General features: G+C 39.4%; 1 protein-coding gene across 1 annotated transcript in view; it reads left to right on the top strand.

Annotated features, from left to right (window-relative positions):
* Positions 1-17,689, top strand: part of RELN (reelin) — a gene marked incomplete at its 5' end in the record, with an annotated part of 289,955 nt that overhangs the window by 128,514 nt on the left and 143,752 nt on the right. The window contains 2 exons of the mRNA XM_084269735.1: positions 5,993-6,089; positions 11,462-11,513. Coding sequence (XP_084125861.1) covers positions 5,993-6,089; positions 11,462-11,513 — 149 coding nt within the window. The remainder of the gene's footprint in view (positions 1-5,992; positions 6,090-11,461; positions 11,514-17,689) is intronic.

The raw sequence follows: 17,689 nt of genomic DNA, 5'->3' as shown, positions 1-17,689 counted from the left end.
CCTGTCTGTTGGGAGCCTCTGTAATTTATTTATCCATTGCTCTCTTATCTTTAAATTCATCCCTGCTTTATAGAAGTCTCAACAGAGAAATTTCAGACTAAAAGAGCCCCTGGTCTCTTGCTGCTTTTGTCCCTGAGATTTGGATTTGGTCCCCTTGGAATAACCATGACCCACCTTGGTTGGTGGGTTGGGGCACAGCGGTGTGTGTGCTGGGAGAGAGAGTCCCAAAACTCACCACCAGCCCAAGACAGATCCTTTGATTTTCCTGTAATAACACCAGAAAGCCAACATCTTCAGCAGCGCCAAGTAGAAGCAGAGCACAAATAAAATAAAACTGTAATGAGGTGTCATGAGCTTTTCTGCATAAAGCATTTCTACAGTAGCTCTGCCTCCAGTGAGGACCCGCTTAGCGGCAAAAGCTCATTCTCATTTGATTGTCTAGTGGGAGTTAAATCGGGGATTATTAACAGTTTATTCCATCCACCCTAAAATTGCATTTTTTTCCCCTGGCAGCTGCTAAAATCCCATATTTACCATAAACAATTGTGGTAGCTGCTAGAGCAGTATTTCCAGCCCTTCTCTATCCCCAGTCTGCTGCGCTTGGAGCATGCGGCAGCAGCTGCCTTGTGTGCACCGATACTCCAGTGGTGCCTTCTCACCAGGGACCAGTTAGACTAAGCCACTCTAATAATTTCTGAAACCATTCTTTTGTGTAACAATGAGAAGAGAAGTGTTTGTATTTTCATGTGGTCTTTTCTTTCCAAATCCTACATAACACTGGCGTGGATGTGATTAATATTGTCCTGCTCCTCCAGATCCCCCTTCTGGCATGTGCTACTCTGGCAGATATGTACAGTCCAAGTGCACAAGCAAAGCATTTTATAGCTTCTGTGTGTGTCTAATTTTATGAGTCCCAGCAGAGCCAGTGTGTCACTCCATTACTGGGAGAGACCTCACATCAAATAACTATTTTGCACCAGGGTACTGTATGATTTTGAGACTGCCTGTCTGTCTTTTATGTATTTCTGTTCTTTCAAATGCATTAAAAGACACATCCTGCCCAGCAACCATCTGTTTCTTTGGAAGTTCAGGAGCAAGAAAGGATTGGCTATGAGTGTTTCTGGAGATGCAAGGGGAGGAGAAAGGGAAGGTTGGAATGAGGCTCTTTGTAAACAGAAAAATCACAGCATCTGGGAATGGGGTCCTGTCCTGAACCACAGTTTGGTGATTGAAAAAGAAAAAGAAAAAACGGGAGAGGAGAGGAGAGGAGAGGAGAGGAGAGGAGAGGAGAGGAGAGGAGAGGAGAGGAGAGGAGAGGAGAGGAGAGGAGAGGAGAGGAGAGGAGAGGAGAGGAGAGGAGAGGAGAGGAGAGGAGAGGAGAGGAGAGGAGAGGAGAGGAGAGGAGAGGAGAGGAGAGGAGAGGAGAGGAGAGGAGAGGAGAGGAGAGGAGAGGAGAGGAGAGGGCACATGTGAAGAAGGAAGCAGGGAGGATTACCACTGTGGAGATTTTCTTGTGTCAACTAATTTTTCTATTCTTTTTTTGCAGCAAGTAGGCATGTCAGAATATGATTATTTCCAAAGTCCCCCACCCATAGGCACAAGCCTGCTTCCTTAAGCAAAGATTTCCTCATTTCTCAGATCTCATTTGCCACCAACTTTACAAAAATCTCTTTAGCTTGCAAAACAAATAGGCTTCACACATTCAGGAATGTCAATGCATTTTATGTCCAACACATACTAGCTGTGAAAGTGAAGGTAGGTAATTGACTCCCACTCTATGGTAAAGGTAGTGCTGATGGCCACACTAAGCAGTTCACAGTTGACTTGCAGAGTTAATTAGACAGTAATGTTTGTGCTTTTTTCCATGACAAGTCTGATAGTAGTACAGGTGACTGGTGGTCCATAAGACTGTCAGGAGAGTCTTAATTCAGAAATTTCAGGATCCATGAAAGTAATTGATTTCCCCTGTAGGGAAAGTGAATCCACAGCATGTAGTACTTGCCAGGGAAAGGCCAAGGAATGGCTGGGTGAGAAGAGGTCCAATATGAGTAGTATCTGGAAGACTGTCTACATCGTTGAGCACCTGTTTCTGTGACCTTCTTGCCTCCATATAACTTTATAAAATTGCAGAGAAGAGGATAAAAAAGGTGTTATCAAAGAACTAGAACAGGCCAAAGAAGAATACAGAAAAAATATTCTGTTTAATCTTATGGTAGAATATTTAATATTGAAACAAGGAGATGGGGAAACTATAAATTAGTAAAGAAGAGATGCTGGCATTAATGTATATTTCTGTATAACACTGCTTTAACAGTAGGGCTGCAGACAACAGGGGATTCAGTACATTTAAAAGAGAAAGACTTTGTACAGAAGCTTGTTGATGGCTAAAATCTCCTTCCCAACTTGATGCCATGTTTCATCGCAAAGCCTATCAGCACTCCAAAGAAGCAATCACTTGCAGAAGACGTAGTCTTCAAAGATGACATGAAGAAAAGCTGAGCATGTAAAATCAATCAATAAGGAACAGGTTCCATTACTTCTTCATGGCATATGAGATATGAAGAGGTACAGTGATATTTCCAGTGGCAAAGAGTGGAGGAAAGCTTTGTGACAGGAGAGAGAAGTCCTAAAGTGGTTTCCAAATTGCGCTAAAACTGTGGGATTAAACTTCAGAAAGATTTATGTTTAAAAATCTCTTGGCAGCTTGAGATGTTTATCTTCTTTATAGTCCAGACATCACAAAAGACATCAGTCAATATAATGTCCACAAACTCAGGTATTGTAGAGGGAAATGAGATGACAAATAGGGATGAGGAAACAGCAGATGTTTCCCCTTCAGCAAAGTGAATAACAATAGCAGAGAGAGGTGGGACTCTCTAAGCCAGAGATGAGAGCTTGGCAGTCTGCAGAGAAGACATCTAGATGAATATGACACACGTCAACAGTGGCAGTGAGTACCAGCTGTGAAAAAGCTGAAGCGATTTTGACGTGCTAAGATTTTAGACTAGGCAGGTGAGAAAGATAATGTGAAAAGCTGCACCCAACCAGGGCAATTAATACTGTCTCCTGTTTGTATAAATGGAAAAGAAATTAACCTTCCTGTCTGCACTGGGAGAGGAGCAAATTGGATCGTTTCTACGCACGTAATATGATGACGATGATCTGCGGAACAGCAGATCAATTATCTTACTCTTCATGCATTCCTGTCAAGCTACTGAGCAATTTGTTGCCAGGGGTAATACATTTCAAAGAGAGCACAAAGGTTTGAATCAGGATTACCAACAGCCATCCAATTTCTTAAGAGAGGAGTCGTCCTAGAAAAGATGACTGATGGTGAAACAGCCATATTAGAAGGACAGTGTTTCTGGATTTCCAGACAGTATTTCATAGACCACATTGCAGAAGTAGAATAGATGAACAGCTGGATCACTTTGTATTCATTGAAATATAATAATTACAAAACTAAATGTCCCTTGGATTATGTATCCTCTCCTTTTATGAGGATGTAAGTGGTCTCAACATTGTATTCATAGGCGAAGTTTCTCTGCAATATATCCTCCTCTCCCTGCACATATCAGGAGTTCAGGCAGACAGTCCACTATAAAATGCCCAAATGTTGGAGTAGGCAGTGCAAGTAATTCTGACAAACAGCCAGAATCCTACAGAATTCCAGGTATTATTCCAGTTCCTGTTCCTGTGTTCTTCAGCTATCCGCATTTAGGGATCAAATGAAATGCTGATAGTGACAAAACACATACTCCATGTTTCTGTACTTCCTCTTGAAGTACACTTTGGTTCAATCACATGATCTCTTCTTGCCCTATATTGAGAAATAAAATTCCTTGCCAACTGTGGCTTTTATAAGAAAACATTAAGTCATTGAAGTCAGTAAGAACTGCATTACTTTTTTAGAGGATTTAATTTTGCTACTTCAATCCAAAATGCTATCGTTGTGAATTGCTGAATGATTTTATTGACGTGTTCATACAGGAAAAAAACTCAAGGATTTTTTTTTATATCTGACTTTGTTTTGGGAAGTGGGGCTGAAACTGGCCTTTAATAAAATCTCAGAATAAGGGAGCTATTTGGAAAGTGGGAAAGAGTTTATTCATCTTTGACTTCTGTAATGGACTTGGACATAAGAAAGCCAGTCCTGTGCTGAATTCACCCAGAACTAACGGAGGAGACCTAAAATAACAAATGCAATCAATTATTCACCACATCTTTGCATCTGAAAACCTAACATCTATCACTCAGCACAGCTTAGCACTCACAGACCTGCAGGGTATTGTATGCTGCGCAGAGTTAACCCATTCTGCCAAAAGTTCCCCACACTTTGCTGGCCTGGGAAGGTCTCCTGGGAGCCAGGGGAGTGGTGAGGACCCCCAGTCTGCTGCAGGAGCAAACTGGGAAGTAGCTCCACTTAGATAAACAAGTACTTTAAAATTTAATTATTTCTTACCGCTACCTGGGTTCACAGAAGCCCATCCTCCTCTGCTCAGACCTTTTGGTCTCATGAGGCAGCTGGCAACACAATCAGCCTCTTCGTAGCAATGCAACTGGAGATTTCATTTGCCCAGTCTAGGGCCATGGTGGGCTGATGGTTTTCAGATACTCAGGAACAGAAAAATCCTGCTCCAAGTAGTTTACAGAGCAACTTGCAGAGTTTTAAGACACCACTTATTAAAGAAAAATCAAACAAGCAATATAAATGAGGAAAAGAGGGGAAAAAACCCAAGGAAATTTGTAGAGGAATTAACTGTAATCAGTGAAAACTATCATATATGTTGACAGCAAGGCCTTTGGGATTTTTTCCTTTACATCTGATTTCCTGTAAGATTTGCCATCCAGAAATTAGCTAGAGAATGAACAGGCAAAAGAAAACCTTTCCATGCTATACATCAGGAAGGATGACCAAGTCTGAGGAACTCTGTGTGAGAGAAGCCAAAGAAAAAACTTCCTAAACACCCCTTACATAAGTCCATTGCACTCAAAGCTCCAAAAATAGCAGTTATCAAACTACAGGCAAAAATCAGGAAGAAATAAGAAGGCTCAGAGAGAGTTCATCCTTGCTTACAATGGAGTTGCTCCAGGAGCAAATGTTTGCCTGTGGGTTTAATGTGAAAGCTGAGCTCTTGATGCCTGAAGGCAGCGTTGGTCAGTCCCATGGAGGCAGTTTGTCAGGGGCTGAGAGCACCTCCGAGATTTTTGAAGGTCTGCTGCTCATGCCAGGAGCCAGTCCCCTGATCCTCAATCGTGAGGGCAAAGGTCCTTTCCGTCTTCTCCACAGACAGGCTGCCAGCAAAGTACTTCATTTTAAATTAATAAAAACCAGGAGACTGCAACTCTCTGGTTCAGCAGCACTTACCAACCTCTGGCATTTTCTTTGTACTTCTTCCCCTAAAAGGTGAACAGAGTGGCAACTCTCTGTTACCAGGAATATAGGTTATGAGAAATATGAATAGAAAGCAGCAGCAAGAGCTGTGTTACAATAGCTGGCCTGTAGGAGCCCCTTGGTGTCCCATTCAGAGGAGGGTCTGAACTTTGGGGTAAATAACCCTGCGGGCCGGAGCAGAGCGAATCCTACCGCTTCTCCTGAGGTGTTCTGGTGCAATAGATCTGCTGCAGTGAGTTACCTATGGTGTATCAAATGTGCACTAAGGATTTTGGAAGAAGTGTAATTTCAGGGTGAGTTATATATGTAAGATTTCAACTTGGTTTCCCCTGGTGTCATCATTTGCAGCAAACAGGCAGGGACACTCCTTTTGAGAGGGGGAAAATTGGCAGAAAGCAAGGGCCTTTCTTGAAAGGCAGCTCTATTACCCCATATGTACAGTTGCTCAACCTTTATGTTCAGCACCATGATAACAAAGCATTTGAATTTTCTGAGTGCCAAGATATCCCAGTCTTATCTTACAGTTTACAAGCCCACTGCAGTCCCAAATGTATGGTTTCTGATTTCCATTTTGAACACGGTGTGTTCTTCCTGCAGGTCTGAATGCAGTAACTGCGAGGTTGGAGAGCAGTGCGGTGTGATCATGCATGGCAGCGCTGTCACTTTCTGTGAGCCATATGGTCCCAGAGAACTGGTAAGTGAAGGCTGGCTCATCTGCTGGGGCTGGGACTGCAGGCTATGAGCTGAGGCTGTGTCAGCTGCAGAGATGTTGGTGCGCTTTGAAAGTTTAGTGTTCAGCAGAGAGGCTCTTAAGCAAGGTGGTACAGCTGTAGAAGAGCATCCCAGGAACACCCAAGCATTTAAATGATAGATGGTAACCAAAGGTATTTTGCAATAGTTTGCAAGGCAAAGTCCCTTGACCCGATGTGCATCCAAGATTTTTAAAGTATCTATGAAATCCTGGAAATGCAAGGAAATAGAACTGTTGTCAAACCAGCAAAATTCTCTTTTTTATTTTTTATTTCTGACAATGAAATAGAGACAAGGTTCTTTTTTTTTTTTTTCCTCTTATTTTATTACCTGTGTCACGTTTTTTTCTGGTTGCTGTTGACAAATGTTAATTTGGTTGTAAAACATCACTTGTGAACAATGCATCCTACAGACTTAAACACAGCCTGGAGCAAACACCTGCCAGTCTCACAAAGTGTGTGTAAGAAATTGAGTCATGATGAAGGGGACAGAATTAATTTCACTGGGGAGTAGTTTGGTCATAAAATTGCTGTAAGAAACAACATGGTGCAATTTGCATTAACTCGGGATCGTCTGGGAGTAGAAAATGAATTGAAGGATGTATACCCACTGCCCACATGCTGACACCGGGCAGTTAGCTGCAATGATGTAGATAAAATGAGAGTTTTGGAAAGAACTGAAAAATTAAAAAGCCAGCCTAAAGCCTGTGTAATTAAAAATTAATTTTCATGTTTTCAACAGTCTTGTGAGTGGAGGGAGAGATTGATTAGAGCCATTTGAAGACCATACATGGAAGAGGGCCATAAACAAGCATAAGTTTTGGCCAGGCATTTTCTCTTCATTTCAAAGGCTGACAATTCTTGAAACAGGGTTAATTTTACATCCTAAACTGAGAGCAGAATTCCACAAATGCAATGTAGGTATTGCTGGTGTGATGACTGAAAGACATAAACACATATAAAACTAATTTAGAGATTTTAAGGATAAAGGAGAACTTCACTCATTTCACTCACAGCCAGCTCCAGCTAGGGAATCCTGACAGGGATGGTAAATTGCCTCTCTGCTACTTTGAATCCTATTTGAATGTACTATGCTTCATTAACTGCCTTGAGTAGAGATGCATTGTTTTATGTCCTGTGCAAAAATGAAGTCAAACAACTGGGATATTTTCCCCAATTTTTAAACTCATGTTTAGTTAGAGTATTGAGCATAGGTAACATTCCTTGAAAAGCAGTATTTATGACGTTTAGCAAACCCAGGGGCCCAGCTCTGAGGGTTTTGAAATGTCATTAATTAGCTGTCTTGTCCCTGCTGATATGTAATTTAGACTACCCTTATTAATCATGAGTTGTCTTCAAAATCCAGTGTTGGACTGTATTTGTCATATTGCCATGTGGTAAAATAGCACTATCATGGCATCAGGAACTTGGAAAAATTTATTATGATGCCAAAGTGGTGCGATTAAATGATCAGCTGAAAAAATCATCATGCTTATAAATAGTTAGAAGCCTAATAATGAAAGTGTTTATAAATATTATGTCAGTGTTGTGGAAAAATCAAATCCTTCTGAAGGAACATTCTAACGGCTTAACATTTTGGATCAGTACAGGATGGTGTTCGTGCCAGAGGTCTGACCTAGATTTATTCTTCAGTATGGACACAGATTTAAATCCCTGTTTCTTAGAACCAACTTGCTTCTGTTTTGTAGTCATGTTTCAGCAATTTCACAACATATCTCTTCCTGTCACATATTTTAAAACCTGTTTAATTCCTGCAATCATTATGCGTTTTTATTCTATAATCTTTACTATTTGAGTCCCATTCTGTCTCTGCTTGAAATGGCTCTTGAAATCTCTGTTCCTGTTCATGGTTCCTAGTGCTACATTATTGCTTTAAAACACTTACTCAGGAAGAGTTGAATTTGCAAAATGCATTATATCAACAGCTGTGACAGCTGCTGGTTTGCTTCCTTGACCTCCCTCTCTTCTCCTGACTCCCAGCAGCTGCCTGTTACTGCAGGCAGAAGGTTTTTAATGCCAACTGTCTGTATCTACTGGTGAGAATTCACCACTGACAAAATCCTGCAAAGATGTATAGCATTGGAGGTGTTGCAAGCAAAGGGAAATGGCTACTACAGGCTCCCTACCAGCCACTCTGTGGTATCTGAACTTAGTAGTCCTTGTACAACTTTGCAAAAAGCTTTTACTATGTCTAATATTGTTTTTCTAAAGCATTACTAAAATTAATTTATCATAGAATCATAGAATGCCTTGGGTTGGAAGGGACCTCAAAGGTCATCCAGTTCCAACAAAATCACTTCCAAAATAGTCTCTTTTAAGTCTACATGAATGCCTCTTCTCTGATAACTGGTACATTAAATTTCTTGGTGATATGAGCCACTGAACATTGATAAAGGGTCTCATTTTCAAATGAGAACTTGTGCAACATAATTAATTGAATGTAAACTAATATAATAGGTACTCATAACTCAAGTCAGAAAGCACTTCATTATTTGGCATGATAAATGTGATACCTAATATTGAATCGATCTTGACAGAATGGACTTAAGTGGGGATGAGACTGCATTTTTCAAGGAGTCAGGTAAATGCATCTCTCCTATTTTTGTTTAAAGACTAAAATTATCAGTTAGGAACATTCCAAAGAGAGGAAAACTGTATTTTAAGTAAACATTATGTACAGATAATGCCAAATATTCAGGTAACTTCTAAAGTTGCTGTTTGAGATGATTATGAAGCCTTGGGAATATATCCCACTGAATCTATCCTAGTTCATTAATAGTTGTGAGAAATTTCCTGAATTTCTATGCACCCTCTTAACGCACATGTAGCCTTGGTATCAGTTAATCCATTGTGCATTTCAGTGAAGATCCCATTCTTTAGTATTTATTGAAATTTCTTCTCCGCATGTAATACGTATGCAGGAAAGAAACCACACCAAAAATTCGTATCAGCTCCTGCAGATCTCCATCCATTATTTTCAAAGGCATCTTTTCACAAATATCTCAATTTGTTGCATGCTGGCACTGGAAGAAGTCCAGTCCCTTTTGTTCTTGCACTACAACCTGTCCCCTCCCATCGATGAAGAGAGATGGTATCCGTACAAACATTGATGGGCCACAACAGAAAACTAATCCAGATTAAAGTTAACTTGGAAAGGAAAAATTCTGGTAGTTTAACAGAAGTCAGCTATTGAAGCTGTTTTAACGTGGAGCCTAGAATTTGTTAGTCATATACATTTGAATATGCATCCTGAATATACATTTGCAAAGATATGGAAATTCTTTTGAAAGGCACCAAAGACAGAAAAGCAAATACAGGTGACTGAGAGATAACATTTATTCGGTGTCAACGGAGTCCTAAATAACAGTCAGAAAACATCTGCATTTAGGACTAGCTTTTGTTCAGTGCCGTGCAGCGATGCACAGGGTAATAAGGGAATTCAGACATGAGAGAGATCTCTCTCAGCAGTTTTCATGTTTATCTGCATAGTAGATAATTAAAGAATGCAGGAATACTTGATAATAGTAGAATTTTTGCTTTCACTGTGTGATGCAGGGAAATTATGCAGAAATTGTACTGTTCTTCATTACAAAAAGCTGATAAAATTGCCTTTGTAATACTGCCATTGTTAATGGCTGCTTGAAAGTATGCAGCATCTTCCAAGTCATTAAATCTACTTGGATGCTGTTTTTTTTTAAAAATGATGGTTTAGTGTCCACGAGCTCAAATGTTTATCTATATTTTGCTGATTACTGCTTTTTTTCTTTCTTAGCTACTATTCAGTTTACTCTACAAGTAAAACAGGCGAATCATTTAAGTGCCCCACTTAAATGTTAGTCACTGGCTTTGACTAACAGAGCTCTGCAGGGAGGCAGATCCAAGTGAAGCTCTGTTAGTCAAAGCCAGTGAACCCCAGAACCTTACTTCTGGGCCTGAATTTACTCAGAAACTTGACTTCCCTATGACATATCCATAATATGATGTGGTGCATGGATGCACATCATGAAGAGCATATGTGATGGAAGAGTCTGTTTCTACTTTCATGGGAAATGACATGAATTATTGGTGTATAGGGTCTGATATGGGAGGACAGCTCCAAGGTCTTGAAATCCAGGATGCAGCCATCACTGGCAGCAATATCAGATTAATTTATTTAAGGTGTTTGATGTCCCTGTTCTTCCAATTACATGATTTCTTTTATGATTGTGTAGAATTACTGTCTGGCCAGATCATCTCTTTTTATCTTTTCTCTTTTGATCTAATGTTGCCATTGTCTTTCAGCTTGTACATTTTTCCTTCTTCAATGTAGCTTCTAAAATCTGCTTATAATGATAAATTATACCTTTGTTGGGTCTTTTGCTAAATGAATGGACCAAACTCTGAGTCTTCTCTTTTTGGCCTCCAGTGACCCTCCAGTTGGTCTTTCTGCTTGCTAAACAGAGGAATTTTCAGCTCTGACAAGTAACTAAATCAGGCAGTGTTTTTAGGCACTGCTTCTGCCTTGTTTGTTATGTAGCAGTATTGTTAAGTCCAACTTTAAAAATTAATGGCAAATAAATAGATATCCTTCACAACACTCTAGTGCTTTTTGTCTTATAGCATTTTCAGGGAAACAGTCCTAATTTGAACTACTGAAATATGGGAGCATTGAAAGAAGGAAGAAAGAAAGGCATCAAAGGAGGGTGGGGTGCCTAATACAGAGAGAGCTGCCCAGTGTTTTCTACCTGTTACTAGGTCTTGGTTGGATGTCAGCAGTGTGTCGATACTGTAACAAAATTTCATTGCTTATATTATGCAATATCACCAGGGTTTTGGGTTTTTTATTTACTGTTGAAACAGGTTTTGTTATTTCCTCCTAATATTTCAATTTTTAATTTGAGGTTTACTTAATGTTATTTTTTTATTTATTCATGATAATTTTTGGTTCTTGTTACATGCTGTGTAAAAACTATTCTGTATACATAGATTTGTACTTAGATGACCATAGAACACATGGTTTACTTTTTAAACTCTGGTCAAGCACCAGTGTTTCCCATAAAAGTGTTCCGTTTATATACATTAATACAGCAAAAGAAAAAAAATCCAGGTTTGACATATGATGAGATATCAATAATCAAAATGACATGACATAAATGACCATGAGCACTCAACCTGAAAGAGTTAGCATTGAATAGTTTTATGCACTGGAGATACAGGTATCCAGAGAGTTTCCATGCTCTCAAAAAAAACCAAGCGATGAATATGTTGTTTTACTGGGCTAACAGAACCTCTCCACTGTTTGCTTTTCTTCCTGTAGACCACCACTGGCCTTAATACAACTACTGCATCGGTCCTTCAATTTTCCCTGGGTAAGTTTAGCTCACTCTTTCAGCCAAGACAGTGTAAAAAAGTCATTGCTGCAAAGGAAAATGGCCCTCAAGTTCAGGTTTAGCCTTCTGGTCAATGTTCCACTCAACATAAGGGATTAAAAAAATATTTTAAAAAACGCAGCCCATTTATTCATCTCCTAATCTGGAACTCCTAATGTAAAGTTTGGAAGGGAGAAACTCCAGTAGATACTCTAATGATGGGAGGCATAGTCATGTTTGGGCTTGTGGGGGGTTTTCCACTTATTTTATAACCTGACAGATATCATCATAATCTCTTGTTCTTTCATTGAAGTGTCATTACTGTTTCTAAAAAATGAAATTTTCAAAATAATTAAACCCTTGATATATTCCACATTATGACTGGTTAGTGCTGTTTTTTAACACATCTGTCCAACAGAACAGGTAGAGCAGACCAAAACTAAATGTTATTAAGTTCCTATTGTCAACAGCATGGTTATATGCTGTATTACCTAGCTTTAAGTTATTGCCCATTTTCACTGTGTGGTTGTGGTTATAAATTATGGCAGAAGTGGCTTGGGCTGAGGGCAAATTTGGAGCACAATTTTTTAACTCATATCCCAATGTTCAAAATACGAAGGAAAAATGTTTTTATGATACTAATGTTTCAGTAAAACAGAAAGCAGAAAATGTAGCCTGATTCCTCTGTGGACCCCTGGATATATGTTTCCAAATCATACTCCTATTTTTAAAAAAGCAATTCTCCAAAAGTATGTCAGCAGAGGTGTGATTAAACTCTGGAAATCTCATCTGGAAATAAGAGTTATCAGGTACCCTGGCAAGCAGCTTGATTTTTTTTTAACAGATTGGAAATCAAAATCCTGGAAGCCTCAGCCTGAAGTTGTTAATTTCATTTGACTATTTGAGGTCATCATTATTCGTCACCATGCAATTGCCTGCAATGTTAATAGTTCTAAGGATTGGTATCGATGCTTTTATTTTGAATTACTGTTTTTAAAAAGCCAGAAAAATGTATCCATCCCTTCATTGAATCATTGCATAAATATTGGGCATGTCCAATGCAAACCAGCCTGGAGCAACCCTGCGGTATCATTCAGCCAGTTAAAGAGGAGCAGCTCACTTGATCTGCTAGGATGTGTCACTCGCCTGCAGAAGCCCTCCTACCCTTGGCTGTGCCCAAGGATAGGTGACTTTTATAGTGCTGCAAGTGTGTGATGATAGAGGAATTTTGGTTTTTAGGAACAGCTACAAAAATCTTCTATTGACTATTCTTACAGTGACCTGGAGTGGTTAACAGCAGTGGAAACTGAATGGGTTAGTAGGTAAACATTTGCTGTCACACCTCGGTGGCTGGTGTCTGCTGCAGGTAACCTGTGTCAGGCTCACAGAAGTTTAAAAATTAAACTTAAGATGTCACTAGTAGCCTTTATTCTTATCATCTGAGGAAGGTCAAGAACAGGTTGAATAGGAAATACCCTATTCAAGCGGCTTGTCATGAATACATGGCAAGAATACCTTAATCTGTACCAGTAGGAACCAGTAAAATCTCCAACATGATGGAGCAGGAGAGGGGTGGATGCATGGCTGAGTAAATCAAAATTCATCCTGAAGTTCAAAACGTATCACATTTCCCCATGTGCTTATGTGAGGACTGAAATACAGCACAGATTGGTTTTGTAACTGATAAAAACCGGCAAGAGCCAGGGGACTGCTGCTGAGCTCAGCAGTACTTGGCTTTCGAATCATAAATCTAAACTAGGCATTTGCCAGTTTCCAACTTATTCCCAAATGTCCGCTTTAATCATAACCCTATTTAGGGATTCATCCAAGGGAATTGCCTTTTTTTAAAGAATGTTTAACACTTTCTATCGATCGTGGAATAGCTTAAGCTGTACTCTTTTGGGGGTATCTTTATATGAAATTCATCACCTAGCTTTGGCCACATTAAAGTGCATACCCTTTAATTTCTCTCACTGCCAATTATAAGATGGAACTCTGTATTTGCAGGTATATAAGCAGATGAGCACTGGGAAATTAAGAAAAAAAAAAAAGTCCTTATTTCACTGTAAATCCCAGATCTTTTTAAATTGCGTGGTCAGGAAGGGTAATACCCTAGTGAATTTTTCATTAGTTGATATTCTGAGTAGTTTCCTTCATGTATCACCTATTTGGTAGTCTCATCCTTTAAAGGGCAATGGGGTTGAAAAGGGACACTGAAGATGAAGGCTTAATTAGGATGAAAAGGTAATTAGTAAGGCCTATTCAGCACACAAGATAACATTAAAGGGCAGTATCCTTTCTGAGTGAGAGCAACTTGTCTGCCATGCAGCATTCACTCAGAGCCACCTGGAGCCGGTGGCACTGACTTTCGATCCAGGGATGGGGTGCTATTTACATTTGTGCACTCTCTGCCCAAGTGTGCAGAAAACTTCAGATGTCTTAATCATCCACAACTACATTTCTCTAAGACTAAACCCTGACATGTGAAAGACAAAGTCTAGCAGTTTCCTTAATGTTCAGAGAGACTGTTAATTGAGATATTTAAAGCAATGCCTTTGGGCTCTCAAAGGCCACAACATCTAATTCAACAGTTTGCGATTGCAGGTTATTGCACAAAAGCCTCCAAACCCAGCTGCCACACAGTGTTAGTCTGATTCATTACTTTAAATATTCTCTGTTTCTCACTCCAAAGCTCAGGCTTTTGCCTTTAGCTGCATTCCTGGTCTTCTCCAGGGATGAACGTGATCTGTCATTTACGTAGGCCACTATGATGGAAGGTGACTCGGTACTGACAGATTTGCAACTAAACACAGGAAGAAAGAGACCCACGAAATCCCATAAGGAGAAAAGGAAAGGCATTAAGGGAGCAAAGCCAAGGTGTGAGGTGTGTAAGTGGTTCTGATCATGTGGTATTCCTTGCGTGTCCTCTTCAAGCGTATGCTCCTGTGGCTGTGGTGGCTGTGGGCTGTGCATGCTCTGCATGGAGCATTCAATATTGGCAGGGTCTTTCCATCCTTCCTTCCTCCTTGGTGCCTCTGAGACAAACACCAAGCCGAAGCTGAAAGTGCTGTAATGAGTACTAACACTCAGCCTGGCCACGGGGGCAGGTGCTCCTCACAGCGGTGTGTCGCAACATGAAAATTGTTACAGGAAAATATTACATTACCTTGAAAAACTTTGTTCCATGGGTCTCTCCTCCCATCTTAGTATTTAGATCACTTTTGACTGTTAAGTAGTATTTGAAAATGGGAATAACTTAACAAGAAAAGGTCACACTTCAGCTTTATTGTGTGAAACTCTTGAACACTATACTGAGAACAGGATGACTTCAAAAGTATCATGTGCTGGATAAATACAAAATATTTGTAATTTGCTTTCCCTTCAACTTATAACATTATCACAAAGACATTTGTGATAATGATATAAAAGCTGACTGTCATTATGAGAGCAATCACAATGTCATTACGCAAGTTAACAATTCTCTGTTTTTCCCTTCCCCCCCCACCATTTTCTAAAAACATCTAAACTCCCTACTATTTTACATTGAACCAAAATTGACTTGGGGGTAATGGCTTCCTTTTAAGTTAAGAAATGCCTTCTAAAACAGAATACATCTTAAAGCAATTCAAGCATTTGGCACTAGTTTCATTTTTTAAAGATGAAGGCATCAGTCTTGCATACAAAGACCTAGCAAAATTGGTTCTGCTTTATTTAGAGAAAAATCTTCATTTTGGACTCTCCCTTCCACAAAACCATGATACAGAACTTTTGGGAAAGTTGGGTTCCCAAATCTGGCAGATTTTATTTTGGATCAATCATGAATCCCTACTTTCAGTCAACCCTGAAGCTACTGTTCTACGTAAATATGTAATTTGTAATTTAAAAATAATAATTATTCTAATCATAAACCATCTTTCCCTAGCTGACTTTAGCTGACCTGTGGTTACTTCCCATGTTAGCATTGGCTTTGGTTTCATACAAGAGAGAATTTGAAATTAAATTCAAAAGGTGCCACTTAGAATGATACTAAAACAAAAAAGTAATTTGCATGAATCCTGAAGAATGAAATCTCTCAGCAGGTGACTGTTATCAGTCTGTACACTGCTGCTTGATACACAAGAACAGCACAATTTGGCAGGGATTATTTGTTTTCTTAGTCATTGAGACTTTGTGATGGAATTACTAGTATTCATAAGTATCATTTAATTATCCTACAAAGGACTACAGTGAACTTAAAGGACAACTAATGTAAAAAGGAAACTGGAAAAGTATGTATAATCTTATTTAGAAATCAAGAACTGTGAGGTAAAGCTTTAAATCCATCAGCATTCATGCCCATGCCATATTAAGAAAAGTTAAATATAATCATTTTTTTTTGTTTTATGCTTAATTCAGCCTTCTGAAACACCTTTCTGTTAGCTTAGTGGTGATCATGCCAGAATTCCCAGCATGAACAAAAAGATGTACAGAAGGTCTGTGACAGCTGCATGTTGTCCAGGATTTGCCACAGTTTCTATACTTCATATGATTTACAGTGACAAGACCATGACTTACCTGAAAAAGTTAAAGTGTATGTTAGCTGTCACAAGTTAAACATTTCAGAAGAAACTCAATATGGTGCAGAATCACTCTGTCTACAATAAATAAAATAGTAAAACCCTGTCCCTAAAGTTCTGGTGGACACTGAGAGTACTACTGATCTGGTGAAGGTGCAGGTTTCTGAGAGCATTATTCTCTTTTAACATAAAAGACTTGAAGATGCAAAGGTCATCTTCAGTGCCTGGACAACCAAGAGCCTTACACTGGAAATTCCTTAGGTATTATTGCTGCATAGATCATATGGTTAGTCCATGCTAGTCCTAGGGAAAAAAAGGTGACATGAAGCAAAACATGGATCTAGCACATCAGTAGTCATTAGAAATGCAGTTTCAGTGTGGGGTTTTAGGAGCAGGCTTTAATCTGTGAGAGTGCTTTGTGATTTTGCCAGATGGACTCTGTTTGTCCTCCCAGGAAAATCCCATTAGGCATTATTAAAAAGATAGGTCACTCATGTTATGGTTTGTACATTGGTGAGGAACCAGAAGCATTTGTACCTTACCCATAGGGTAAGAATGGCCCATTTCTCCTGCTGCTTCTGGGGTAGCTTTTCACATTGTTCAGTCACTTCTCTGCCATGTGTTGCTATTGCCCCTTTCATTGTTCCAGCTTATTTTGTCTAAACATCCATCAGCCAGCTATGTTGATTGATTATTTATCTTACAATATTTAACAGGGATAAACCTTACAGGGTTACATATGGATAAACCTAATCTATTACAATCACAAGCAATAGCTACCTGCAGCTTACCAGTCTCCCTTAATAGCTTTCAAATAGAACCCTGTGTGGTGGATTGACCTTGGCTGGGGGGCAGGTGGCCACTAAAGCTGTCCTGTCACTCTTCTAGCTGTTCTGTCCACTACTCTCTGCCACTGATGGGCTCAGCCTTGGCCTGTGGTGGTTCCATCTTGAAGCTGGCTGGTATTGGCTCTGTCAGACATTGGAGAAACATCTAACAGCTTCTTGGAGAGGCCACCCCTGTAGCCCCCCAGCTACAAAAACCTTGCCACACGAACCCAAAATACCCTATAGCAAGGATAAATTTCTCTATCTATTGTTTTTATTATAATTGAAATATTACTGAAGAAAGATTATTATTGGTATTAAACTATTGAGAACTTTTTGGTAAGGACAAAACCCCACTAATTCAGGGATACAGCGACATTATTTGGGTGATCTCCTTTCACTGTTACCTCCTTTGTCCGTATTTTCTATCTTCCCCAAAAGAAAATATGAAGCTGAACTTTCTGCTTTTACATACATAAATATTTACTTCACAATCTTCTTGTAAAAGCACTAAAATCAGTAACAAACCAAATAATTTCTCCAGTCTTATTCAACACACTTTCCACTCTTGTAAGCTGTAATTTTCTGTTTGAGTAACAATCCCTGTCTTCACTTCAAATTTCTTGAGGATTTTAAATCCATCAGACAATCATCTGTACTTACCTGAAGAATAATTGTATTACCTGTGATGACTTTATATTCACACTGTCATTTTTTTAAAGAGCTGCATGCACAACATACACATTAACAGCTTCCATGTGCTCAGCTTATTTACAGTCTATTTTTAAATCTG

The sequence above is a fragment of the Gallinula chloropus genome, assembly GCF_964237585.1.
Source record: "Gallinula chloropus genome assembly, chromosome: 1".
Classification (NCBI taxonomy): Eukaryota; Metazoa; Chordata; class Aves; order Gruiformes; family Rallidae; genus Gallinula; species Gallinula chloropus.
This window is presented reverse-complemented; position numbering and strand designations above follow the sequence as displayed.